We start from the raw sequence: 27,950 nt of genomic DNA on the forward strand, positions 1-27,950 counted from the left end.
GGCCACAGCCCACAGTAATGTAAAACCATTTGTTTAATTCTAAATCAAATCACTTTCACAACAGTGAAAATTAGTGACTGGTCAAGGTGTGCCACATACACGGTGTCATTTTCTGACTGTGGTGGGATCTGGATCTAGTCCACAAAGGTGGCAGGAGTGGGGTGGAGGCAAGGAACATAGGAAACCCACATAAAAGAAAGGAAAACTGCCTTGGTAGAGGGGCAAGATGGTTAGCCTGCAGAGGGGTGGTAGGAAGGGGACTCCTTGTCGGGGCTGGGCCAGCAGTCCCAAGTTAGCTCTCTGCCCCAGCTCCTGGTAGAGGGTGAGTGGGGGCCTGTTAAGGTTCAAAATCAACGGGCACATAGCCAACCTGGTTTTGTTAAAAGGTTCCTGGAAGGAGCTTTGCTGGTGGAGCTCTCCTGGCCCACTTCATTTTGTTAGAGTCCAAGTGGGATCATTTTCCTAATCCATAACCTTTTTTCTGGAAACCTATTTCCAGTGGGCCCATCTGACTGAAGTCCTCTCTCTCACCACTAGGTGGAGCACTGCAATGAGATATCCCATCAATCCTCTCCAACTGAGAAACTCCAGGGGCCCCTCCAACTTTGGGGATTCCAGGTGATAAAAAAAGCACTCTTGAGTGCGTGCCCCAAGAATGTTTAAAATCCATCAGTGACACTAAAGCTGGTGGCTTATTCCTACCAAGTGGATTCGGCAAATGACCACCTATTCAATACTTATATTTTCTGTTTAAACACTGAACTCTGGCATTGACAGGTTCTAAGGGAAAGGGGTGGGGGCTGCGGAGAGGGGAGGAGGGCTTCCCTCATTTTCCTCAAGGTCTTGGTTTCCGCACACTGCGCAGAGCCATATCTGGAAAAGAGCCCTAGGTGGCGCTTTCTACCACTTGCTTATTGCTTGGATGAGGGATGAGCCAGGAGCAGGGGTGGGCTGGTGAAGAGAGGCCCCCAGAAGAAGCCCGTCTCCTTTCACTCTTTGGGTCTCCTGGAAGCAGGTGGATTTCTAGGAAGAGGTCTGACTGGCAGGGCAAGAATCATTCCCTAAGTGAACTGTCCTGCTGCCTGGCACCATCCTTGCTCCATGAGATTTGTATGAAAACGCTTGTAAAGTTGAAAAACATGTAGGGCTTGGGAAGAATGATTTTCCTTGGAAATCTGCTGGGGAAGACTTCCACAGGGAGAGCACATCACATCGAGGCTTTCAAGGCCCTGCTGCCTGGCTTCACAAATTATCAGGCATTGCCTGCTCCAAAGTTGCATGCTTCCCTGGTTTTAGCACACATACGAGAGGTTTTCAGGGGAATCCATCCAGCCATACCAAAATCAGGGTGACATGTGGGTCTCCCCACTCCCTGCCACTTCATAAAGGGTAATTTGGCTTCCGAGGTGGGTAGTGTTCAACATGCAATCAGGCTGCCTTGACAAAGCCCCTGGTCACCTCTGGGCAGGTCTGGGAGGGGATGCCCCAGAGTCTCTGCAGCCTTGGGAACAGGGCTGACTGGCTGTTCCTGCATCAGTACTCCAGATCCCACTGGAGTCCCAACTGCAGGTCTTTCCTAGTACACAGCAGTCAGTTCCAGCTTCGGCAGTAGCGTAGGCTGTGTGCACTCTGGCAGAGAGGCAGATGCACACAGTTTTGGGGGAAAAGATGGGAAATCTGTTGAATGAGGCCACATCTCTGGGGATAGCCTAATCCTCGAGGAAACCAGGAGGTCATTCAAGCCACTCTCTGCAGCCAAAGACACTGAGCACGGCCCAGAGCCAATAAAAGATCTTTGGGTCTCTGGTGAATTCATGAAGCAATTACAGCTTCAGCTGCTGCAATTATGGTCTTCATAGGACAGCAATTTCTTGCATTTCTGCTGAGGGGAGAGGAAACGGCAGAGCAGCACTGGATGTGGAAGGAGAACCTGTCTAAGGAGCCCCACTGATTTCAGAGGCCACTTACCAAAGGGTATGTAAGGAGATGAAAGTTTCCGTAAGTACCATTTGGTTCATCCCTTTGTTTTTGTAATATTAAACTCAGATGAAATTGTACTGAGTTTCTCTCTTCCTGCCTCTTCCCGGTACAGACCCAGGACCTGCTGAGCTGGGACAGGATTTCATGGTGTAACCCATGAGAGATGACTCAATGCCAAGAACTGAGGTTACAGCAGGGCATGTACAGCAGAGGCCACTCCAGGCTCTTTGACAACTGGTCTCTAGTCCCAAAGCTCCGAAGGAGAAGCAGGACTCCTTGATGTGTTACTGACCCCAGTGTTTCCAGGGGTCAGGATTAGCCAGGAAGCCGAACATCAAGAGTGGGGGTGGTGTACGACCAGTGCAGAAGCCCTGCCATGGACTTAGGCCAGGAGTCCAGCATTAGGCAATCAGGAGCCAGAACATGATCACCAGGGCCACAAACAGGAAGAGGCGTGACAGGAACTGTTCGTCCACATACTGGGGCGTTCCAGGGACAGCTGTAGAGACAAGAGAGAAGACAGGCTGTCAGAATGCTGCAGCTGTGCATACTGCCCAGGTGGGCCAGAAATTGAAAGCATTTATCTCCATCTTCTTAGAACAGAATCCTGCGCACTAAGATTTCCAAACCCCAAATAACATCAGGCAAAATGAAATTGAAATTATGAAAATATGTGAACTAATATAATAATGAGGACTGGGTCTCCAATTTATCCTAACAGGGTTTGGCATGCAGGTACAAACAGAACAGGAAACAGAGGAAATAATAAATAAAATAAAAGCTACTGTTCCTTAAGCACTTTCTGTGTGCTAAGTGTTCTGTACACACATTATTGCTTGGTGGGTATTATTCCCACTCTGTGTAAGAAGAAACTGAAGCACAGGTCTGAGGTGACCTGCCCAAGATGACAAGGCTCATGAGTTAGTGGCAGAGCCCAAAAGCTGTGCTCTCAGCCTCTCTGCACAAGACCTCCCAAGTCATGGAATCTAGAATCCGGCACTGTGAGCCAGGAGGGGTCTGAGAGAGCCCTGCATCGAGAGGAGAGAACTGGTGCCAAGATAGGCACAATGACTTGTGTCCCCCATCACACAGCAAACTCTGGGCAGAACTGGGCCTCCACTCCTCTCTGCTTTGAGAAGAGGGACTATGAAGAGCTCCCTGTTTGACTTTGGCGGAAGGAAAATAAGAGAACCTACATCAGGGATGAGCCAAGTAGTACCGAGCCTGAGAAGGGGAACATTGTGACTGTGGTATGAGGATAAAGCGATCCACCGTCCAGCCTGGCTATGGAACCCTGTTTACCTGGGGACCCACGGTGAGCCCTGGACCATTGCGGAGTTACTCCATGGGGCCCTGTACTCCTTCAGAGCAGAGCAGGCCCTGCCCTGTGGGATCTCCTTCCTCTAAGAATACATGGTAACAGTGGAGAAACCTTGAGGCAGATGAGGTAAGGAGAGCATTCCTAAGATCTCTTGGTCCTGTGCTACTCCCCACTTATGTGCCCTGAGAAATTCACGCAGGCAGGCAGTCAACAGACTTATCGATCGCCTGCTATGTGCCAAGCACACGGGGTGGGGGTGGGGACAACTGGGATGACCCTGGCATAGACTTCTGTTCCTAGAGCATAAGGTCCTGACCAGGAACCATGCCTTGTACTCCACACTGGGCCCAGCACACGAGGCTCCAGTGAATGCAAGCAGAGCTCAACTGACCTCGGCACCTTGGCAGACTCTGTGGTGAGGACCTCGGCCTGGGTGCCACATTGTGATAATGTACAAGGCACCCACCTCACTCCTCTGCTCTACACTGAATGAAGCTGACACCCTCAAGTTGGCTGGAGAAAGGTAGCAGCAGGTGGCAGACCCAAGCGGGGTTCCCAAAGGGCTGGGGTTTGGCATCAGCCCCACATGTGTCCTGAGGGAAGCTAGCTAGATATGCCAGAGAATGGAGAGGCCCTAATTCCTGGTAGGCTACCTGGCCCCTATGTGCCCCCAAAGTGGTCAAGTGGGGGGTACATGTGCAAGACGAGGCTTTTCCTCAGTTGGGCATCATTTATACTTCTGCCGAATTCCAAGGTGCCTTGAAGCATGATTACCAGGGAACTAGGGTCTTACCTGGAGGAGGACGCCCATCATTTATGTTGAATGCTGTGGCAAATATCCCAAAGGGAAATGCCCCAATTCCAAAAGACATCTGGAAGCCACCATCTCCAAATCCAAATCCTTGAAATCCCTATGTGGAAGAAATGCAATTAAGAAGACGACCAAGCAGATTTCTCCTGCACCTGTCAAACACATCACCTTACATGTGGCACCTGCCCCTCCTTCTCACCCTGTGCCACCTGTTTCCATTGGAAAACATTTCTTCTTCCTGCCCAGACCCCAAGGCAGAGGAACCCTGGTGGCCCCTCTGCCCTCCCACTTTTCAAGGAGCTGTGAATGACAGAAAGGACTGACTCTGACCCAAAGTAAAACACTGCTGACACAAGTCAGGATTCTTAAGAGCTCCAGGTTCTTTCCCAGAGTCCCACACTAGCCAGTAAAATTTTCTACATGATTTTAATAGCAAAATTGGCAATAACCCCTATGCCCAATTATAAGGGAATGTCAGAACAAGCTATACATTATCAGTAATAGCAAAAAACTGGAACCCTAATTAACCAACAATGAAGGTCATGATCAAAATCTTGATACATGCTCTCAAAGGACCATTACACTGACTATATAGCAAAACAGAAAAACTCTTGTGACAAAATTATCACACAAAACTGAACACTATGATCACAAGTACATGACAATATGTAGATACATAGACAAGATATAGGTAACTACTTTTCCTCAAAATTTTAACATTTTACAAAAATTTTTTAAAACTTTAAAACACCTTAATTTTTTTTCTGATTACAGAAGTAATTGTAAGAAATTCACACATTATAGGAATAATCGCTTAGTCGCCCTCCATTTCATAGCCCCTCCCCAACAATAACCACTGTCAGCAGTTTGGTGTATCATCTCAGCTTTTCCCCCTGAACACATTCTACACTGCATCAACTTTCACATGAAAAGATTCAGTAGGAATCGTAATATTATAAATATGCAACTCCCATTTTCTAAGTGCTAACTCTGTGCTAGGCACTGAGTTAAAATACCTGAATTGCATTTACTTACTTCAGCACCACCCACATTTTAGATGATCAAACTGGGGCTCAGAGAGGTGAAATAACTTAACCAAGGTCACACACAGTTGATAAAAGGTAGAGTTTAACTCTAAAACTAGATTAATATGAGCCTAAAACCTATACTCTTAATTGTGCACATTTTACTAAAAATATTTCTCCTCCTCTGCATCCCTAGGTAGATCTTTAGAATAAATGATCTAAAAATATGAGAAGAAAAATTATTGGGGGAACTGCTTCCACAAAGACCTGACTGGCCTTCATTTGTCAGTCATTTGCAAGTCACGGAAGTGTGGGCTCCCCTATACCATATTGAGCAGCCTGGCATCTAGCACTATACTTCCTGCTGGGCAGCACTACCTATAAAAGCCTAACAGCTGATTTAATAAGAGGACAAACCTACAGGGAGGAAAACAACTAGTTTTCATCTCCTCAGTGCAGAAATGCCTCCTACTCAGACACAGCATGGTTGAATCTGAGGGCTCTTGAGACTGAGGCTGCCTTACCCAGGAAGGTGCAATTGTTTCATCAGGAACCACCACTTCGTTCAGTGCAATCCTGAGGACTGACCCTCTGGTCTGCCTTCTAGCAACAGCTATTCCATCCCCTAAGTTCTCACATTTGGTGGGTTTATTTTCTTGGGACAGAATATGCAAAAAGCATCACTGGCAGTTGCAGGTGCTTGTAACTGTAAGAGGTATGTACTGCAGCCACTGAAGTCAGGGCCTCTGGCTTCCTGGGGCTTCTGATTCCTGGGTTCAGAGCTAATGCTCTGTTAGGAAACAGAGCCTGGGAAGGCTAAAGTGGTGTCACCTGGTAGTCAAGAGCAGGGACTTAAAAAACCAGACAGATAAGAGTTTTGGCTCTGTCTTTGTGGCCCTGGACAAGTCACTTCACCTATCTGGTTCTCAGTTTACTCTTCTATTAAATGGACTGATGTGAGGTTTAGATAAGCTCAAGTGTATGAAGCTGTAACCTATGTTTTTTTGCATGTAATTATCATTCAACAAATGTTAATTGCTATTATTATTAAGGATAATCTGCAGAAGAGACCCTCAATTTCTATCACCATCTCTAACTCAATAATTCTACTCCTGGGAATACTAAGGAAATGCCATAATGACAATAAAAAAGAGGTATGTGCAAAGAGGGTCACTGTAGCATTCACAACAGCAAAATCTGGAGGAAATGGAAAGGTCCTTCAATGAGGAAAACAAATTATAGTGCATTAAAATTCAATGAAATAAATAGCAGCTTTTAGAAATAATAAAGAGGACACTACAGGGCATCATGGAAAATACAGTAAAAATTAAATTTTAAAGTAGCAAACAATGGTGATGGCTACAAAAAATACATATACACAAGCACACAGATGAAGAGATGGGGAAATGAAAATATATTTGTTCTGGAATTCTAGTAGTGTGTGTAAATTTCTGCTTTAAAAATTTAGTATTTTACACCTGAAACTAATGTAATGTAATACTGTTGTCAACTACCCTTCAATAAAAAAAAAAAAAAAAAAAAAAAAAATTTAGTATTTTAGCAAGAAGAAAATGTTAACATTAATGTCCGATTTGAATGTGCAAATTTTTAAACTGGTAATTCTACTAAGAATTTATCCTAGTAAAAAAACCATGAACTTGCTTAAAAATTTGGAAGTTCATCAGAGTACTTTTAAGATGGAAAAAATAAAAGGAAAAAGCTAAACGTCTAACTAAGGATTATATTTATTATGCTAAATCCACGCAACTGAACACTAAACAGCCTTCAAATAAAATGTTACTGATGTGTAAAATCTCAAGAATATTGTTGGAAGTCCCCACCTCTCTGAGAAAGGGCAGGAATCTTTGCCACACTCACTGATACATCAACAGTGCCTAGAATAATGCCCGGCATACAGAAAGCACTTAATATAGAATGAATGTAATTTTAAAAGTTACAGGAGTCAAGTACTGTAAAAAATTATATGTATACACACACATCTATATCTATACATGCACATACCTATAACATACATGCACATAAACAGATCTATAAAATTTGTGTGCATATATGGTTATGAAAAACAGAAAAGGCAATTGACCAAAATTTGGTTTCCAGTGATTATCTCTGAATGGTGTGATTTAGTGACTTTATCCCCTCTTTTCTTTTCTGTATTTTACAATTTTTCCTTTACTTTTAAAGGAGAGAAAGTAAAGGGCTAAGATGGAAACTTCTTAAACTATGGGCTCATTTCTAGAGGCTTCTCCTAGAATGCGCCTCACCCCTCTGTTCTCCGGCTCAGGCCTCTGTCCTTGAGGACGGGGAGGGGTCTTCTCTCTGAAAAAGAAACATTGTAAAATTAAGTCTATTGTCTATAGCAGCTTACTACAATGATGGACAGTGATTGCAATGGGGTTCGGGGGGGACTTGATAATATGGCTGAATGTTGAAACCACAATGTTGCTCATATGAAACCTTCATAAGACTGTATATCAATGATACCTTAATTTAAAAAAAATTAACTCTATTGACAAAATGTTTTGAGCTGTTCCCAAAATGGAACAGGGAACTCTTCACCAACAGGGTCAGGGCTGTGGTGCCCGGGCATGAAGTTGCATCAAATTAAATCAAATCCTAACTCTTCAATCTACTTGCAGTTGTTTTTCCCAACTGTATAGAATACCAGGGAGAAAATCAGCCTATTATAAGATGCTCATCAGATTGCACTACAGCCTGCTTGTCTCACAGAGAGCCTGGCCCAGACTGGTTATGAACTCCAGCCAGACACCTTCCTGGACCAGTGTGATGTTAGGGTCACAGATGTTACAAATTCCATATCCAAACTGAGAATGGCACATCAGCAGAGAAGGCTGAGATTCAGGGTCTCTCTGATCTGCCCCCATTAACTTCAGCTTCACCTCCCAACACTCTTGGACAAGTAGTCTATTCTTTTTGCCTCTGGGTCTTACTCCCTTCCATCACTCATCCCACGAATACTGGACTGAGGGCTTGTTACCCATCAGGCACTAGGTAGGATGCTACCAGTACTAAGACAGATGACAGACCCTACTCTGGAGGTGTTCATGGTTTAAATGGGGCTACAACCAATCATAGCGCAGTGTGAGAAGGGACTTCTTTAAGAGAGGTATCAACGTGGGGTGGGAACATAGATGAGAACAACTAATTAAGGGAAGAAGGGCCACTTCAAAGTGGCAGTAACCTTAGGGCTGCTCATTAAAGATGGGTAGAAGTTAGAGGAGTGGTAGGAGGTTGAGCAGGACTGAGAAAGGCAGAAACGGCAGAGGGAAAATAAGTACAAAGGCTCATGAAAGTGAAAGGGTAAGATCCTTTAAAGAAGTTCAGCCTGTTTGGTTACAGGGAATGCTGGGGTGAGCGGGAAATGGTAAGAGATGCTGCCGGGGAGTGTTTGTGGTGTGGTGTGGTGTGTGTATGCTCCAGACCATGAAGGGCTCTCAGAACTTGTGTTTATAGAAAAGACCAACCCACACGTCTATCTCTAGGAATCTCAAACTCCACAGAGCTTCCCAGACCCCTGTTCTCTTCTCCCCCTGCACTTTACACATCACCACTGCAGTGCCTCCCCTCCCTGTAGATTCTGCTGGATACCCGGCTTCCCAGGCTGCTCCTCCACAGCAATTTGCACATTTGCAACTGTGATATCTCCTGTGCTGTCCAGCACTGCCTGCCTGCTGGCACATGCTCAGTGGGTATCTGTATTACAGCCCAGCAAGTGGCAACTTGGCTCCCTTCCCCTCCTGGGTAACTCCCATCTGGATCCCAACTGCCTCAAAATTGCACTAAGGGTGGGGTGAGGGGTGTGCTGAATTGAAGTTAATTCACATGGGGCGGGGCGGGGTGGGGTGGGGTGGGGTGGGGAGTGTGTGTAAGGTGCCCCGAGGGCTCACCTGGGGTCCTGCTGGCCAGTACTGCCCCTGCCGTAGAGTGGAATGACCTTGTCTCGGCTGATGCCAGCTTTGCAAACTGGACACACCTGTCTGTTAGGTCTGGTCTCCAACCACTGCAAGCAGGAGAGAAAAACCCATGAATGGTGAGGTGCAAACCCACCACAGAGCAGTCAGTCAGAACAAGCGGGACAGCACAGAGCAGAGGCCTCACACTGGAAACAGGCGCACGAGCAGGGAACACCTCAAGGAACGCAACTCTGGTCCTGCTCCTGGCACTCAATAAATATTTACTAGTGGTGAAATCAGAACTGCCTTTAAATACCATCATAATTAAAGAGGCTGCTTCATGCTTTGTTGTCTCTAGGGGCTTCCAGTAACATAGCAGGAAGGAAGTACAAGCCCAGAGCTGGGTCAAAGGGTCTCTGACAGACCCAGCCTCAGTTTAGGCTGTGGTTCGGGCATAACTGACTCTAAATCCCTACCTTCCCTGACAGATCAATTGTATTACCCTGGCAGTCAAATTTTTCTTTCTGTAACTTCTCATTTTTACAGCATTTCCTCAACAGCTTTGTATCCCAGACATCAGCATTTGGGCATAAGTTGACCATTTTCTGGTGATTTACTATGTGCTAAAGGATATATTTCTTTAATTATCTAAACTTGCTTAGTGTTTTTCATGTACGTTCATTGATTTTTGCATTCAACATTTCTTTCAAAGTTAAAAACACAAGAATCCTGTTTTGGGTTTCCAGGCCCATTTACTTAAATTAAAAATATCCTGTTTAACTTTCTTAAGAAAAAAAAAACGATAATGTTACTGGTAGTATCTTTGTAGACATTAAATAATATATATATATTTTTTCTCAACATTTAGAACAAAAATTGCATCTTTAGACCCAATGATATGAAGTTTATTATATAAATGTGAATCTAGGGCCAAGAAGGTAGCATTTAATGATTTTATATCCTACTTTATCTTACTGTCAAAAGCTCCAAAACTTGTGCTATGTATTCTTTGTGAATTTACTGCAGACCTGTTGCTACAGTAGACATGTTGCTACCAGGTCACACTGGGGTCAGAATGCATAGCCCCCTCTTGCATCCCCTACTTCTTTGTCCCATCCAGCTTCTGAGGCTCCGGCAGTTTGGAACTTCTGTCCTTCCTCACATTCCTCAGCCATCTACTAGTGTAGGGCTCTACTGCCAACAACCAGGGAGAGAGCTCATAGTGATTATTCACAGCCAGTTGTGAATGCCAGACCCTGCTCTGTCTCACCAAGCAGGCGCCTGTCTTGGGTCTTGGTGAATACTTACTGCTTTTCACAATAATCTAAAGCTGGGAAAATAGACTTTTACCCCTTTCACAAAAGCTCTGTTGAAACCAAAAATGTTGCCCCCTTCCTAATGTTTTCAAGACCTTTAAGGCTAAGGGGAGGGGAGTTGATATGACAGGAGGTACTCTTTAGAGAGGCACAATCTCAAACATAAAAATCTGTTATCAAATCCAACCCAATTTACAAATGAGGAATCGAAACCCAGAGAGCCGTTGGCTTGCCAAGGCCACAAGGCTATGCGTTGGAGTCAGGACCTTCTCAGTACCACACTGACCTCTTTTTTCATCAAGGACCTGTCGGTGGGCAGGTGTAAAAAGTGGGCTGGGGGGAAAGCAAGCAAATGAGCCCACAAGGAGGGGAGATTGCAGCTTCTGACAGGAGTCTCCTGAGACTAGGGCTGTCTTGTGCAACCACAGCTGATGAAAGACAAAGTAAAATGAAATGCATCTTACCTGATGTAAACACGGCCAACTGCCAGAGTCCCCAGGGCAACCAGTCATCCACAAGAAAGAGAAAGAGGGAAAGGAAGAAAAATGCTTTCATTAGCAGAAACACTGATGGGTGAGGTGGGTGCAGCAAACTGAGTAAACAGGATCAAACTCTGGAGCACAGCAGCCCCGCAAAGGGTCTGTGGGGATCACTTGTGTCAGAAATTAGGTAAGACTGGGCTAAAATTACAGGAAAAACAAGGCAATGGAGACAAGACCCCAGTCTCCACCCTGGGGATCCCACTACTTGTGAAGACCCCCAGCTCCCAGGCCATCCCAGACCCAGCCCCTCTACAAGTCCACTTTGAGGAGTGAGGCCTCTGAAGGAATCCAATTAAGCTAGGGCCCCTCACGGGGCACTCTCATGCACACATGAGCATGCACGCATGCATTTTAGACTCAGTTTCAGTGGGTTCATAGCCTCTTCATACTCACAGGGAATGTGTGGCTCTAGATCTAGTTTAATAAAATCTTCGGGCTGTCCTTACCCTTGAAAGTTCTGCTGGCAAGAACTCACTTAAAAAAGTTCAAGTCTACTGTAAAAACATCTTTAAGTAATGGAAAGGATGGGGATGCTGCTTGGCAGAAAGCACTACCTTCAGCTTAGCGAGTTACACCACAATGGTTGCTGCACACTCTCTCATTTTTCAAATGAGGAAACCATACTCAAAAACATGAGATGCCTTGCCTACAGCACCAGGACTAAAAAGTCTCCTCACTTCCAGTTTATTGTTCCATCTGTCACCCAGCACTGGGTGCAAAAAAATGACATTTACAGAATTGAAGGAAAAGTTATTCTAATTCCAGATTTTTTATTTTTCTTTCTCTCTTGATTCATTTGTTCAACTAACAAATATCCACGGCATACCTACTATGTGCCAGGAGAGTGGAAAATGTGTAAAATGAACACGGTTTCTGTCCCTCATATAACATGTCTCCTGTAGCTGAGTAAAATTTGCACTTAAAGGATAATTCCTTTTCCAATTCTTGAACCACAGTTTAGCCTCACAATCCAGACACACAATCTCCCTGGACACCAACATCTGATATCTGACTCTAATATTAACCTTGCAATGCCATTCCAAACTGAGCCAAGGACACCCCATCATGGCAGATCTCCATGGGCAACTTCCCTCAAAGGCTGTGGGGGAGATGTGGAGGTGACTTTCCCTCAAGAGAAAGTTCAGAATTATAACGAAGATGGTAATTATTCCCATTTATTAAGCAACTACTGTGTGCCAGGCTGTGGCTGAATAGCTTTCCATTTGTTAATGTCACATTAACTTATAAGCAAGTTCAATTATCTCCATTTCACAGATGAGGAAACTGAGGCACAGAGAAGCTAGATTTGCCCAGGGACAAGCCACTATGTCTGCAAGTGCTTGTTTCATTTTAAAGTTTGTGTTCCTTCCAATGGAACCCTGACTTAATTCTTAATTTTGACACTCATTTAAAGTCCTGGTTTCACAGTACCTCGGAGTACCTTTAATTTTTAGGAGAGGGCTGATGACAACAGTTTCTGCATAAAACTTAATGATCAGGGCAAGGGCTTCCAGAACAAAACTCTATGTCCCATTCTCCTAATTCATCAATAGATGTATCTTTCACTGTTACCAACTCAAACTCCTAGAAATATCGCTTCAATGATCCTTCCATCATACCACTTCCTTGCTCAAAAGTACTCAGCAGCTCTATGTTCTACTCAGTCAAATCTGGGGTTGACAATCTGCCTCAACCCTCCCTCAACCATTCTTGTTTCCTAACAATCCCCAGCCCCCCGGGAGGCTATTTGAGGTATGCAGTAACCTCAGGGTCTCAGATGAACCCAATAATGTATATGCCTGTCCCCAGAAACTGCCTACCTTGGGGTGGCACATCCTTTTCACCTTACTTGGCATTCTCATCCCTTTAGTTACCCAATTCATCCTTCAAGGCCCAGCTCAAAATCAAGAGAAAAAAATATAAAATGTCGACATTCACCCAGAATCTCAAAATAAGGAGGGGCTTTGCAGCTACGGAGGCTGGAATGGACCCTGACTCTGCCACTTCACTTTGATGTTCATAAAATACAGTAATAATTATTAGGATCATAGCTCACACACAGTATTTACTGTGTGCTATGTGTCCTTCTAAGCTTTTTACATATTTTGAGTCATTTAATGATCATCAACAATCTTATAAAATGAGTCAGTGTGTGTGCAAGCCCCTTGCCCAAGGTCATCCAGTAGGGAAGTGGCAAAGTTGGGATTCGCAACAAGGCAGCCTGGCTCCAGAGCCCTTGCTCACAGTAACTGTACTATATTGCCTCCTGCCTCGGACAGCAAGTGGCACATAATAACTACTCACTATATGGGTGAGTGTTAGTACTTTATAGGCGGGGACAGAGCCCAGAGAGGGGACAGGATGTGCCCAAGGTCACGAGCTCATCAGCAGCATAGCTAGAATGAGAACCCAAGTCTCCTACCTCTTGGGCCTGAGTGCATCAGGACCCAAAGTGGGTGGGAAACTTTCTGCTCCACAGCTGACCAGAGCCATAGGCTCTCTTACCTGGCAGTGTGTTGTTTGGGGTGGTGGCAGGGGTACTGACCAGAAAAGGTGGCCGCACAGGCTGATGACGGCGTCCTTGGCTGTGTCCAGGCAAATGTTGCACTCGAAGGTGCTGTCCTGCCCTCCACTCTCACTTGCGCCATTGCTGCTGCCGCTGGGCCCCCCTGCACTGGAGTTCTCAGGGGATGCAGAGGCTGAGGGCCCCTTGCTCGCCATCCTTGGCTGTCAGCAAACTCTGAGTCAAGATTCTCCCCCAGGAAAATCCTAAAAGGCAGAGAGTCCTTGATTGCCTATTTCTGTAGTCCAGCCTCCATGCCAATGCACCCACCTTTCTCAGCTCCAAAGTTCAGTTTGTGAACGAACCCCTGAGCAGACACTGCAGAGGATGACAGTCACAAGCACAATCCAGACAGCAATGCATCAGAAACTCTCATGAACATGGCCCAGAATGTGCCACACAAATACACAAAACCCTCCAGATGGCTCTCCAGAGGAACTAGGACCCCATCTCACTTGTCTTTATGCTCTCCCAGGATAATAACCACTCCAGGTGATAAATACATGTTCAATCAAATTGTACATTCACAGGCCGTCTTCTAACTCTGGACTGCCTCTACACTAGTAGGTGAATCTGCTCAGGTCAGAAACTTTGACTGGTACATGCCAGAATATAAAGAAAACCCCGTAAGAAGAACCAGAAAGGTCAACTGGTCCAGTATCTTCCACACTGCAATCTTTTACATTCCCCCTTCTGCGAGGTTCAAATACCATCTACCTTATTTGTCTAAATCAATGTTTTAGCTTCAATACACTTAAAGAGGAGGCTTATGTCACTGCTGTAAGTTGGAAACCAGTATTAGTTACCATTAAGTGAAAGATAAATATAAATGTAATGAAAGAAACGCTGTTTATCCTGATACCACCTGAAATCATCTGGTTCACTCATACAGTGCTTTGGGCAAACCCGATCTGGTCCAGTCTCTTTGGGAAACCGTAGCTTGACTAACTGCTGGTCTGCTAACTGACTAATGTGGAGCTGAGACTTGGGACTCATGACACCCAGTTTGTTTTCAAACCACTGTATGGCCACAGACCAAGCTGGCCACCAGATGCTGGGAGACACAGACTGTTCACACCACCTCCAAATCAAAGAACTTACCAAAAGTTGACAAGGAGGACAAGACCAACACCAAGGACACTCAGAAATTCTGGGTGCAGATTAAGAATCTGTCAAGAGCCTGATATGCCCACCCTCACCATCTCATGAATTCCAAGAAAGAAATGCTGGCTGGCTGGCTACTGTAGTCAGAGAATGAGAAGCTTGGGTGCTGCTTCAGGCAAGCCTCCAGCTTGCCAGGTGGCTTTGGGAACCTCCCTTCTCCTCCCTGGGACACAGTGTTCTCATCTGTAAACTGAGACACTGGACCACCTGATCTCCCCAGTTGTCCTCTTCCAGCTCTTAAGACTGTGTCACTCCAGGTCATCTCACCCACTCTTTCTAAAGCAGGAGGCCCCACCGTAAGTCTGGGACTCACCACCGGAGCACCAGAAGACAACCCTGATTTCAGCTTCCGAAGTATGAGGAGATAAGGACCAAAGAGCCAGTTTTCTCAGACTAAGAATCCTTCCTACACACGAATCACTGGGGATTCTGGACTCATGCACATCCCACACTACAACAGCAGCTCAGCGCCTCGAGCAGGGAGAGGAAGCCAGCTCACTGACACTTTTTCACTCAGTTACATCATTTTACATAATGTCCCAGAAGGGCAGCTGGCTGCTGGCAGCACCAGTGTGCCCTGCTGGCCTCAGCTCCAAGACTTTCCCCCGATCTAGTGCCGCCTCCTCTCCACATGTCTACCCTCTTCCTTAGGACGGATCCAGCTTCTGAGGACTACGTTACGGCCTTTCCTCATCATTCTAGCTCAAGTATTTGACATGTGTGTTTCTTTACTGTGCGTACAGATGTGGAAAGCAACCATAAAGTCAAGTTCACTGATCAAACTCAATGACAATATCCTGGTATGATGCAATGGGAAGTACACATCACCAACAATGAAGCATTCTTAAAACACTGAGTCTAATCAAGTCTCCAAAATGAATTACCTGTTTACAGAAATATAGGGCACAGATGCATATGTTAAGCTACTCCAGGAAGATGCAATTGACAAATACAGAATGGGGAACATTTTGTAAGGCAAATATCCCAAGGTCACCAAAAAATAGCATGGGTGGGGACACAGTTATAGATTGAAACTTTGAGACACACCGACCACCGGCAGGGTGTGGATTTTACCGGTAACAGATTCAAACCAACTGTAAAAAGACATTTGTGAGATGACTAACAAAAATTAGATTTAGACTGGATACCAGCTGATATTAAGAATTATTATTAGTTTTTCTCAGTATAACAGCATCATGTAATGTTTTTAAATTTTTTCCATCAGCTAGAAATATGCACTAAGTATGTATATAAAGGAATGATAAGATGTTTGGGATTTGTTCAAAAAAACTCCAAGGGGAAAAGAGAAAGTGGAGAGAAGAGATGAAATAACAGGGAAGCTGATGGTTAGAGCTGGATGATGAATGGGGGTTCACTGCACTAGTTTATTTTTGTGTGTACTTCTGAATTTTCACAATAAAAGGTATTTTTTTTAAAGGTCAGGCTGCAGTAGAGTATGTATATAAGCTTATTTGGTTTAAAGTAAATAAAGTATATAAACGAGTGTTTATATACACACACATACACATATGCAAATATGTGTATGTGTGTGTATATTTATATTCTTATCCTGTTTTAATGTTTTATGACAAGCAGGTATTACTTTTACAATTAAATTTTAAAAGAAGGAAATTGTAAAATGTATGTATAATGTTATACTGGTTATAACAATAATGAATATAAATATTAGAAAATGTCTTAAAAAATGTGGAGGAAGATACCCAACTGTTCATAGTGATTATCTCTCTATTGGTAGGGGCTTAGAGGTAACTGTGACTTACACTAAGTTCTCCCCATTTATAAAACTGGCATTTTCACATGTATTAATTTTGAAATCAGATAAAAGAGTGACAGTACATTTTTTAAAAAATCTCTCCACTGTCCAATTTTCCCTAATCCTGAAAGGTTCTGAGTTCAAGCCCTGCCTCTACAACTGAAGAACCATGTGTTTTCTGGGTAGCTACCTTGGTGGTTTCAACCTCTTTTCTCATGAAAAGTGAGGGTTTCATGCCTTCTACAGGGCTTCTAAGGTGGTCCTATGAGGTATCAGTGACCTGGAGGGGCCACCAAGTTGGAGGAGGCTGGTGCTGCTGGGGCACATACACACCACTCACTCTGGACACAAGGCCCCGCATGGCACATACACTCCTGCACAAAGGCATAAGAGGACAGTTAGGGTCAAGGTAGGTGTCAGAGTAGGAGTGATCAGAGGGCAGTAACAAGTCAGTTTAGAGTCTGCAGGGAGTAGCAGCCTTGTAGCAGGCCAGTCATTGGGACAGGCCTGCATGTCCCAGGCAACTCTAGGCAGGCCACATCACTCTCATGCTAATTCTTAGTAGACTGATCACGTGGTCCCTGTGGGCTCTAGCACCTCATACTGATAGGCACTCAAATACCTGCTGAGTGAGTGGGTGCAAGCATGCGTGACTGGTTTTGGTCAACTCCCAGGCCAACTCCTCCCAAACCTCTTTGCAACATATCCTGGGCCCCAGAGCTGCACACCCATCCCTGGGGCCTCCTCTCTTCACCTCCTCCCTACTGTCATGCATAGGAACCTCACCACACCAGAGCAGCACAGCAGAGGTAAAGCACCCTCCCATGGACTCTATCTACTGAGCACCTGCAGAGAGCAACTGAATGTGGCCATAACCTCATGGACCAAGCAGGAGTGGAACAGAGGCTCAGAGGACAGAGGGCCCTGGTTGGCTCAGGAACTGGACAGACTAAAAGGGAAGTAGGCTCTGAGCATGCCTGAACTGCCATCCTACTAAAATTTCCTCCTGGTCCCTTTAGGGTGTATGGACTTGGACCTAGTGATAAAGCAACCTAGTTGTGGCTGGTTCTGTGCCCCTGACTCTACCCTGACCATTCTTTACTCCTGATCTGAATCCACATTCTAGTTTTCAAAGCACATTCACAACTATTCCCACTTCTGACCTCACTACATTTTAAAGATGAGGCCATCAGGTCAGGGAGGTTAGAGGATTTTCCCAAAGCCAGGCCATCCTACAGGGCCAAATTCAGACTTTCCAACACAACACCAGCACTCATTTCACTCTTACATGTTGCCCCTTTAACATGCAGCTTTACAAAATTAAATACCTGGTCTTTGTTTTCCCTCAAACTCATCATGCAATGCTTTAACTTTTGTGTTCTTTGACGTGAGGGCACAGCAAACTCACTACTCATCCATCATGTATGCACTCAACCAACAGATCTCCAATGCCAACTACAACTGTGGCCTGGGGGAACCAACTGGAGCTGGGGCGGTGGGGGGAGGTCACAAAGAAGAGCAAGGCCAACTTGAGGCTCTGAGTTTATAAGGGGAGCAAGGGAAGACACATGACTGATTATAAGAATTCTTAACAAGGGTCTCCATCAAACTTGTTTCTTTTCCTTAACAAGAAACTCCCCCAGGGATCTGGTTCCTAGACTCCCTCAATGATTTAAATGAGATTCAGACCTGGATAGGACCCAAGAATCTGTATTTTTAAATAAGTGACTCCAACTTCCACTCCAGATGATTCTGAGATGAAGAGTTTTGGAAACCCAGTTCACAAACAGGGAACAACTCTACCAAAACACAAAGCAATACAGCACAGCACAGAGTTGGGAGGGACAGTAACCTCAGGACCTGTCCTTCAGAATACACAACTCCCAGCTACAGTCCACAGGGACTACAAAGAGGTCAGATAAACTTGGGGCGGGGGGGTGGAGGAGAAGTCTGCTGAAATCTCCCAGCACCTGGCCCATCCGACAGACCTGCCCATGTAAGAAACATGGGTAGTTTCAAAAAACATTCTTAAATTTGAGATGAACACGGAGGCACATGTGGTGCTAGGCCTAAGGCAGATTTGAAATGCTTAAGGGCCCCTTAGGAACACAGAGCCTGGAAGACGAAGTAGACTGACCCAGCATCCTCATTCCTGTTACCTTACAGAGCTGGCCTGGCCCACCTCTCATGAACCAAGCAGGGGAGAGGAGGCAAGACCTATCCCTGCAGGAACCACCAGGACTCTTGATTTCACAAAGGAATTTCTTCGTAGTATTCTTATGTTCAGTTCCCAGGTTCTAGAGAACTGCAGGTATTTATAATCTGCCTTCTATGTCCTTTAACTATAAGAATTCCTGGACGAGGGTGTATAGAAGAGGTATTGAGAAGTGTAAATCCCAGTTATGAAGACAGCAAATTTGGGTGATAAATAACTGACATTATCCAAGAGGGAACCTGGCAGAGTTCTGTTCCTATGACCAAATGCTTGTTCATACGGACACTTTCTACCAGGAAAATTGTGTCTTGCCTGAGCCTGTCTGCACTGTTCATTGGGCTGCAGCTGGACCACATGTAGGCAGAGATGGGACCCACATTCCGAGAATGTCTACATCACAGTCACTCACAGAAGGCTGAAGTGGGATGAAATCTGAGTAAGATGACTGGAACTTGGAATACACAGAAACCAGCCTCTAAAATTTTAGAGTCTAAATGGAGTTTAGAGCCCTAGGCTAGCTCAGAGACCTGGCTCTCAAATACAGGACCAAGGGCATAAATGGCCTTTCAGGTCAAGGATGCTGAGAAGACTGGCCTCCTTTCCTTGGGGCTGCACTGGCTTTTTTTTCTGCCACCCTCTAATCTCCCTGTCTATTCCAATCAACCACTCTTCGACCTCCCAAAATTTACTAAAGATCCTATTTGTCAGGCATCCGGGATAGAGAGGGTTTCAGTCTAAAGGGCAACACAGAGAAGTAAACCAACAAGGCAGCCCAGTGAGCTGAGTGCAGACAGAGGGGTGTACAGAGAGCATGAGAGCAGGGCACACTGGGGAGGCGGCAGACACTGCAAACGGGACAAGGAGACAACTGCCTGTGCTGAGTTCAGTGTGGCTGGAGCCCAGGGCACATATGGGAGTGGTAGGGCAGAAAGGGCTGGGACTGAGACAGGAACAAAGGCCTTAGAGCCCTTGTGCTCTTCATATTTGAGTGGGGACTCAAGGGTTGGCTCTTCCTACTTTTTCACATTTTCTTCCACTGTTTCTGACCCGAAAGCATCTAAAAGGCTGCCTTTTGTCATTTCTTATTTAACTATCTTAAAACGTTCCTTAACTTTTTATGGACTTTTGTCCTTAAAAACTAGCTTGGCAAAGAGGAATTTGATGGCTTTGGGTCAAATCTCAAATCTCAGCTCTGCCACTTATTCTGTGACTTCAGACACTATTTTCTCTATAAGCCTTTGTTTTACTCACATGTCCTTTACTCACAATTGTAGGGATTAAAGAGAGAAAACAGTTTCTGGCACACAGTTAAGTGATCAAGAAAGGTCAGCTCCCCCTGCACCATAAGGTCTCTCATGGAGTATACTGGAGGCATACTGTTCCCGCAGTCGGCAGGTACTTGGCAGATTTGCTGAATGAGTCACAACTTCTCTTTTTGAATGAGTAATGTTCACTGAAGGCATAATAGGTGAAACATCAGAACTATGTACGAGGAAATCAAGAATGGAACACACTTAGTTTGATCCAGGAAAGATCAGATTTTCCCCAAAAGTGTTAACATCAGGAGGTACTTGTTATATTTATCATCTTTATGAATAACATGAGCTAATACTCTCCTCAGATTTTAAAATGAATTATCTTGTTTAATCTTTCGGCTGTTTTTGAGATAAATACTACTATATCATCATTAGCATCCCCTGGGATGTTAGATTAAGGATCAGAGTAGTTAGGTCACTTGTCCATGGTCACAGAGCCTGTCAGAGGCAAGGCTTCCCAACTACCAAGCCAACGTGCTTAACAGACAATACCTCAGTGATCTGTTTGTGCCTCTTCAAGCCCAGAAACAGCTTCCAGGTGTCTTACTCAGCACAGGGCTAGACACCTCAACAACACCTCATTAATTTGTATGGGTTGATGAATCTGATGCCAGTGAGTACTTAGAACTGTAAAACTCAATTATCAATTTACCCAACTGATGTTGTGGAAAATCAATATCCTAAAAGAATAAGACATTCTTCAGTGATGTTTTTCAGAAATGGAAATGTTACATAAATGTTTTTAAAGTAATTTAAAAAAAAGTGCCCTACACTCTTATTAAACAAATTAAAAAAAAAAAAAAGATTAGGGCTCTTCAGAAAAAGGTTCAGGTTTTCCCAAACTGGTACACATCTCTATTAGAGATAATACTATTCACACAGAGAACTAATTATTATTGCTGAACTCTGATTAGACACCTTCAAGAGCCACAAGCACAGTGCCTGATACAGAGTAAATGTTTGATAAACGTGTATGAATGAATGATGGGATTTGCCAATTTCAATCAAAACCAATATAATTGGGCAAAATATTGCATTAAAAAAAAGATTTTCAAACTGGAGAGATCCTAATTAAAGGCTGTGGATTCCTAGTATCATTATAATACAGTGAAAAGAACAATCTGGAGTCAGAGGACACTCAGCTCTGCCACTCACAAAACCAGAGTCCTCACCTGCAAATGGGATAACTGTGTCTATCCTTCCTTTGTTTTCAGAAAAGCTTTAAAAATAAGAGTTTTGCTTTTGTTTTCAGGCAGTCAGTAAACCCTTATTAATTCAGATTCTACAAAATCTCATTCTAAGGTTGAGCAAAAGACCCCTAAAATATTCTGAAGGTAAAGTATAAAAAGAAAATAAATAAAGTTGCCTAGACTTAACCAATGAAAGAGAAACTGTTTTAAGAGTTTAATAACATCCAGCATATACCTGACAAAACAATGATCTCACTTCTTTTAATAGGTGGTCCTGAGGAGAACCATCAGGAGAGCGTAAGATAGACCAACCATAGTCATTAATAATAAAATCAAAATGACAACATTTTGAATAATCTATAATACTGACTTTTACAAATCAGCCTTGTGTCCCCAGCCACCTGACATTAATTGTCAGTGCAGTTTGGGAAACATTTAGAGAATGTCAAGAAGTAGACTCAATGACAAAAATAAATCAGATGAAGTTCTGGTTCCTGCCCTCAAGGAGTTCATGATTCTAGTCAGAATTGAACTGCTATTTTTTTTTAAAAGCACCTCCCACTGAGAAATGCCCCTGCAGGGATATAGTGTTAAGAAAGTGATTTTTCTGGGCTTTTGCCTAAGATCCACTGGCATATTCAGAGAGCCCCCCATCTTTAAAAAGCCCTGCCATGCCAACACCACGAGGCCCTTCTGAGGAGCAGTTGGGAGCATGGATATTAAACTGCCAGTGCCACAAAGGTTACCACGGGAGTCAGCCTGCTGACTGATCCCAGGGTTGAATGGCCAGCCAGTCTCCTACGCCATTTCCACAGAAGCAGGCATGGCCTGCTGCTTCTGACCTCTGCATAGAAGGTGAAAGGAGACGAGGGCACCACCACTCAGTGGTGCTTTGCTCCTACTGCCCAATGAAATAGACAACCCATGTCATCCCCAGCTGACGTGAATGAAGGACAGAATAGTAAAGTCCACGGTAGCCATGCAGCAATTAGGGCCATCTCTGAAATTCTTAATCCAGAAGCCACTCGGTAGGCTTCTTCCTTACTTTAGAAATTACACTTCTTGTAATGATTTCTTGAAAAGGACACCAAAAGCACAGGCAACAAAAAACATCATGAAAGTTAAAAATTTTTGTTCATCAAAAGATTCTATCAACAGAGTAAAAGGGCAACTCACAGAATCTGATAAAGTATTTGCAAAGCATCTGAGAAATTAATATCCAGAATATATAGAGAACTCCTAAAACAACAAAAAATCCAATTCAGAAATGGGCAAAGGACTCAGACATTTCTCCAAAGATAAACAAATGGCCATGAACAACATGAAAAGATCCTTAACATAACTAATCAGAGGGAAATGCAAAGCAAAACTACAAGATACCACCTCACACCCATTAGGAGGGCTACTATCAAAGAAACAAAATAACAAGTGTTGGTGAGTGGACAGGGAAATAGGAACCCTTGTGCACTTTTTCTAGTTCTCCTTGTGCACAATGGAGCTATTATTCACACTTAAAAAGGAAATTCTGACATATGCTACAACATGGTTAAACCTTGAGGATTATGCTAAATGAAACAAGCCAGTCACAAAAAAAGCACTGTAGGATTACACTTACATGAAGTATTTAGAGTAGTTAAAACTATAGAGACAGAAAGTAGAATTGTGGTTGCCAGGGGGTGAGGGGAGGAGGGAATGGGGAGTTATTGTATAATGGGTAGAGAGTTTCACTTTGCAAAGTGAAAAGAGTTCTGGAGGTGGATGGTGGTGATGGCTGCACAATATGAATGTACTTAATACTGATGAATTGTACATTTAAAAATGGTTAAGACAGTAAATTTTATGTTCTGTGTATTTCCAATTTAAAAATTTTGGGAAAAAAATCCCTACATTTCTACAAAAGGTTATTTATAATATGATTCCCTTGTAAGAAATATCTATAACAGGCAAATTCATAGAGACAAAGTGTATTAGAGGTCACTGGGAGCTAAAATGAGGGGAGAAAAGGGAGTTATTACTTAAGGGATACAGGGCTTCTGTTTGGGAATAATGGCAATGGTTGCACATCGTGAATGTACTTAATGCCACTGAATTGTACACTTAATATTATTTAAAATGGAAATTGTTATGTGTATTTCACCACAAGCTTTTAAAAAAAAATTTCCTCCCACTAAGAACATGCTGAATGCTTGTTATACACATTATATCTATACAATAAGACTTACTGCCTCACTGAATATGTGAATGGTTAAGTGAATGTATTAGAAGTAATGCTTACATAAGAGATTTGGCAAAAACATGGAGACATTAACAGTAAAATGTTATCAGGAAAAAGCAAGCCACAGAACTATGTACAGTGAATCATTCCAGCCATAAAAAATGTACCCAGTGGGACAGAAACAAGAAGAAAATAAAGCAACTGTTCTAAAGGCTCTCTTTAGATACTGGAGTTAGAGACGACCGGGGTGGGAGGGGAGTGGAGAGGAGGGGAGGTTTTCTGTATTTTCCAAAATGTCTAAAATGAGCATATTGCTTTCACAATTAAAATTACTTTTTAAAAAAGTACACATTCAAGATGGTCTGGTTACAGCCAAATGCTGTGGGGTCTAGAGAGGAGTGCCGCACCAGTAGTTCTGCCACAAGCAGTTGCCCGAGGGCTATCACCAGCCCAGAGTGTTCCAAACCACCACTGACTCCTCTCCTCCCTGCCTGTGACCAAACGCCTGAGTAGCCCCCAAATGGCAGGATTCCCCAGTGGTCTTACCACATCTTGGATGATACTGAAGTACCCCTTCCACTTGACCATGGCCATCCCAGCTTTGCATGGTCAGCAGTGGTTGGAGTTAAGACAAGCTCTGAATAGTCAGCAGTTTCAAATGGACTATTTTGAGCTTTAGCTTATCCAAATCCAACTCCATTTAGTCCAGGGAGTTATAGGCACTGCCTCAGATTTTGCAGTTCCACTCATTCTGAGTTACATCAAGGGGCTTCAGGGAATGGGTAAACTGAATGTTTACATGCAAAATTGTACACAATGACAAATAACTCAGTTACAAAATCGTCAAAGGATTTGAATAGACATTTCTCCAAAGATATACAGACGGCCAGTAGACAACATGAAAAGATGTCTGACATCATCAGTCATTAAAGAAATGAAAATAAAAACTGCAATGAAATGCTACCATACCCACCTGGATGGATATAATAATGACGATGATGATGATGATAATAGGACAGCTACAAATGTTGAAGAGGATGTGAAGAAAACAGAACTCTGATATATTGCTGATGTAAATACAAAATGGTACAGCTGCTGTGGAACACAGGCAAGTCCTCAAAATGTTAAACATAGAGTTGCCATATGACCCTGCAATTCCACTCATAAGTATACACATCTAAAAGAACTGAAAATAGGTTCAAACAAAAATGTGTACATGAAATGTACATAGCAGCATTAGTCATAATAACCAAAAGGCAGAAACAACCTAAATGTCAATCAACTGACAAACAGATAAACAAGATGTGGTATATCCATACAATGGAATATTATTCAGCAGTAAACAGGAACAAAGTACTGATATATACTACAACATGGATGAACCTTGAAAACATCATGCTTAATGAAAGAAGCCAGACACCAAAGGCCACATACTGTATGACTCCAGATTAGTGGTTGCCTGGTGATGGGAAAAGGGGAGAATAAGGAGTGACTGCTAACATGTAAAGGGTTTATTTTGGGGGTGGTGAAATATTCTGGAATTAAGAGAGTGGTGATGGCAGCACAACCCTGTGAACATACTAAAACCATTGAATTATACATTTTAAAATGGTGAATTTTGATATGCGCATTCTACTCAAAAAAAAACTTGAAAGACATTCTACAAAATAAATTGGCCAGTTCTCTTCAAAAATTTAAGAGTCATGAAAGACAAAAAAGACTGAGAAACTGTTTCAGATATAAGGGACTAAGACTTGATAACTAACTGCAATGTAGGAAACTGGATGGGATTCTGGAACAGAAAAAGGACATTAGTAGGACAAGTAGCGAAATGTGAATAAAGTCTACAGATTAGTAGTATTAATGTTAAATTTCTTATTTAGATAATTTTAATATGGTTATGTAAATTATTTCAAAATAAAAGTTTAAAAAACGTACATGATGTAAGGGGTTGGCAAGTTTTTCTGTAAAGCCACAGAGTAAATACTTTATAGACTTTGTGGACCATATGGTCTTTTGAGCAATTACTCAACTCTGCTGCCACAGACAATATATAAACTAATGTGTGTGGCTGTTTTCCAATAAAACCTTTTTTATGGACACTGGAATTGCATTTTCCTATATTTTTTATGTATCATGAAATATTCTTTTGATTTATTCCTCACCATTTAAAAATGTAAAAACCAGCTCACAGGCTATGCAAAAACAGGCAGTAGGGCCAGAGTCAGCCCACAGGCCACAGTCTGCAGATTCCTGCTCTAAGTCAGAATTTGCCAATGTGTTTCAATTTAAAAAGAAAGTGCTTCACATCAATTAAGTTTGACAGAACCAGATTAAACAAGTTTAGGTACATTTCTTTACTGCAGGACGTTTCAGTACCTTTAATGATGTACTTATACATTGAAAACTCCAAAAAGGGATAATAGTATGTTGTAGCTCTTTCCACTTATTTTTACCACAGAACCCTTTTTTCAGAAGCATCTATTCAAACCAGTGGGCTGGAAAATACTATGGAAATGCTGGTTTAGGTACTTTTTAAAAAAGAACTTTTTAGATTGAAGTTTTAAAGACACTACCAAATTAAAATCATTTTACCTGGCACTTGGATAACATCTCAATAAGCATTTCACGACTTTCTTTTTTTAATCCTAAGAAACACAAACATGGCAGGAAGACAAACACAGGCTGGAAGTATTGGCTCAAACTCAATCCTTCTGTGGGGGTGGGGGCATGTCAGCAGGATTGGGTCATAATATGGAATCTCTGTTCCATCAGACAATTCTATCAGGTTTTCAAAAAGTGATCTGCTTGGAGTTCTGTAAATCACTAAATAAGGAGCGTTGACATTTGATGAGAAAACTAAAGATACACTAGAAGCGTTATCTGCAGATAACACGTAAGTGAGGATGAACTAGCAAGCCCACAATCGTACTGGTTTTAAATGTTGAATGGAAAGTCAGCCAATAGACTGCAAAAATTCCCTCGGTAGACACAACATCTGAACGACACTGCTGGAGAGAGGATTAAAGGGGGATTTACATCCCAGGGAGAAAAGACTGGCCTGAACAACTTCAAGGGGCCCTTCTGACCAAGGCGCCCCACCTCTGTGATCAAAAGAGTCCACTGGCTTCTGATCAAACACGAAGTCTTCAGAGGTATTTCCACGTTGTTCTAAGAAATTACACTACAAACCAATACGGTGGGGACCCTGCTTAGTTATTCATTCAGCAAGCATCTACGGAGCCTTATCAGATGGGCCATTCCAAAGTCCTTTAAAAGAAGGATGGTACATAGGACAGCCAGGACATTACATAAATTCAGACCCATTAACCTTACTTCTAAGAGATGCAGGCAGAAAAAAAAATAGCACCAAAAATATTCAAAATAACTACTCGGAATCAGACACTTCCAAGTTGGAAAAGATCTCCACTGTATTATCTCTTCTGACAAGTTCACTACCTCTGGGGGCAATCCATTCCATTGCTGGTTACCTTTGTCCAGCATTAAATTCTTCTGTTAAGTGAAATCTTGTCTTCCTGTAGAATCCACCTTTTGGTCCTCCTTCTGCCTCTTCCAACCCCAAAGATGAAGTGGAAGACTTCCTAACAATTTTTCCAGTTTTTGAAGTTCCGTTCCACGGATCTTTTCTGGGCTCGGTATCGGCTCCAGAGGCTTCCAAGCACAGAATGGGACTCTAGTACTCACAGCACGAAGGCATTTAAAATCACTGGGCTTCAAACACGAGTATGTAAAGGACCCCCGAGGTGTACATTCAAAACGTAGTATCTTTCCCAAGTTCTGGCCAAGATTCTCATCTAGAAGTCTTATTTGAATCCCGCATTGTAAAGCAATCCCAGGGCATTTCAAATGGTGAGAACCATATTTTGAGAAACGTTGCCCTAGTTTACAAATGAAGAAACTTGAGGCCCAGCGAAAGGAAGAGATTTTGGCCCCCAGCTTACAATTAGCTGTCGGCGGCGAAGTCGCGAACACGGGTGCCTTACTCCCAAGTCCGGCTCTGTTCACCAAGCTCCCCGGCCTCGAACTCTGCATCCCGGGTAAACTTACTAAAAAGCACCTCCACAGCAGAGAGGAGGCCTCGAGGGGGAGAAGAAAGAGTGAGTCTCTGCCCGGAAAGGAGAGCTCGCAGGAGCCTTTTCCCTTCTCAGAGCCTCAGTTTCCCCAGAAGACCGCAACGCCAGCCCAACCGCTCTCTCTTCTGCGGCGGGCGGCCCGGGGCAGAGCCGGGCTTGTTGTCTCAGCGCAGCTGGGCTCCGGTGTCCCAGCCTGTGGGCCCGGGGAAGGTGGAACCCGGTTCCCTGTGCCTCAGCCGTTTACGTACCTGCCTCTGCTCAGCTAACGCCGCTAAGGCTGCCCCAGCCTATCGGTCGGCCGGCCGCCGTGCCAGCCCCGCCACCCCGTCAGTCTCTCTGGACAGACCAGTGATCTCTCCTACGCGGACTCCGGTCACCTGACACAGAACCGCCCCCTCCGAGGGACTTCCGGCCATAACCGGAAGAGGTTGGTCCGCTGCGCTGTTCTCCCGTCCAGGTCCGCAGCTGGAAGGTTCCGCCTGCGGGCCGCAA

At 43.7% G+C, this 27,950-nt stretch overlaps 1 protein-coding gene across 2 annotated transcripts; it reads right to left on the bottom strand.

Moving 5' to 3' along the window:
- Positions 1-15: 15 nt before the first annotated feature.
- RNF185 (ring finger protein 185) lies at positions 16-27,859 on the bottom strand. 2 transcript variants are annotated; one of them, XM_057492358.1, is made up of 7 exons: positions 27,707-27,859; positions 13,473-13,696; positions 10,850-10,868; positions 9,064-9,176; positions 7,420-7,474; positions 4,095-4,212; positions 16-2,479 (listed from the first exon to the last, which is right to left on the bottom strand). In XM_057492358.1, the coding sequence occupies exons 2-7, from the start codon at positions 13,646-13,648 to the stop codon at positions 2,382-2,384; spliced, it is 579 nt and encodes a 192-aa protein (XP_057348341.1). In that variant the 5' UTR covers positions 13,649-13,696; positions 27,707-27,859; the 3' UTR covers positions 16-2,381. The 2 variants fall into 2 exon arrangements, with proteins under 2 accessions (XP_057348341.1, XP_057348342.1); XM_057492359.1 differs by lacking the exon at positions 27,707-27,859 and adding an exon at positions 27,327-27,625.
- Between the last annotated feature and the right edge of the window lie 91 nt (positions 27,860-27,950).

Source organism: Manis pentadactyla, chromosome 14 (genome assembly GCF_030020395.1).
Source record: "Manis pentadactyla isolate mManPen7 chromosome 14, mManPen7.hap1, whole genome shotgun sequence".
NCBI classification, from domain to species: Eukaryota; Metazoa; Chordata; class Mammalia; order Pholidota; family Manidae; genus Manis; species Manis pentadactyla.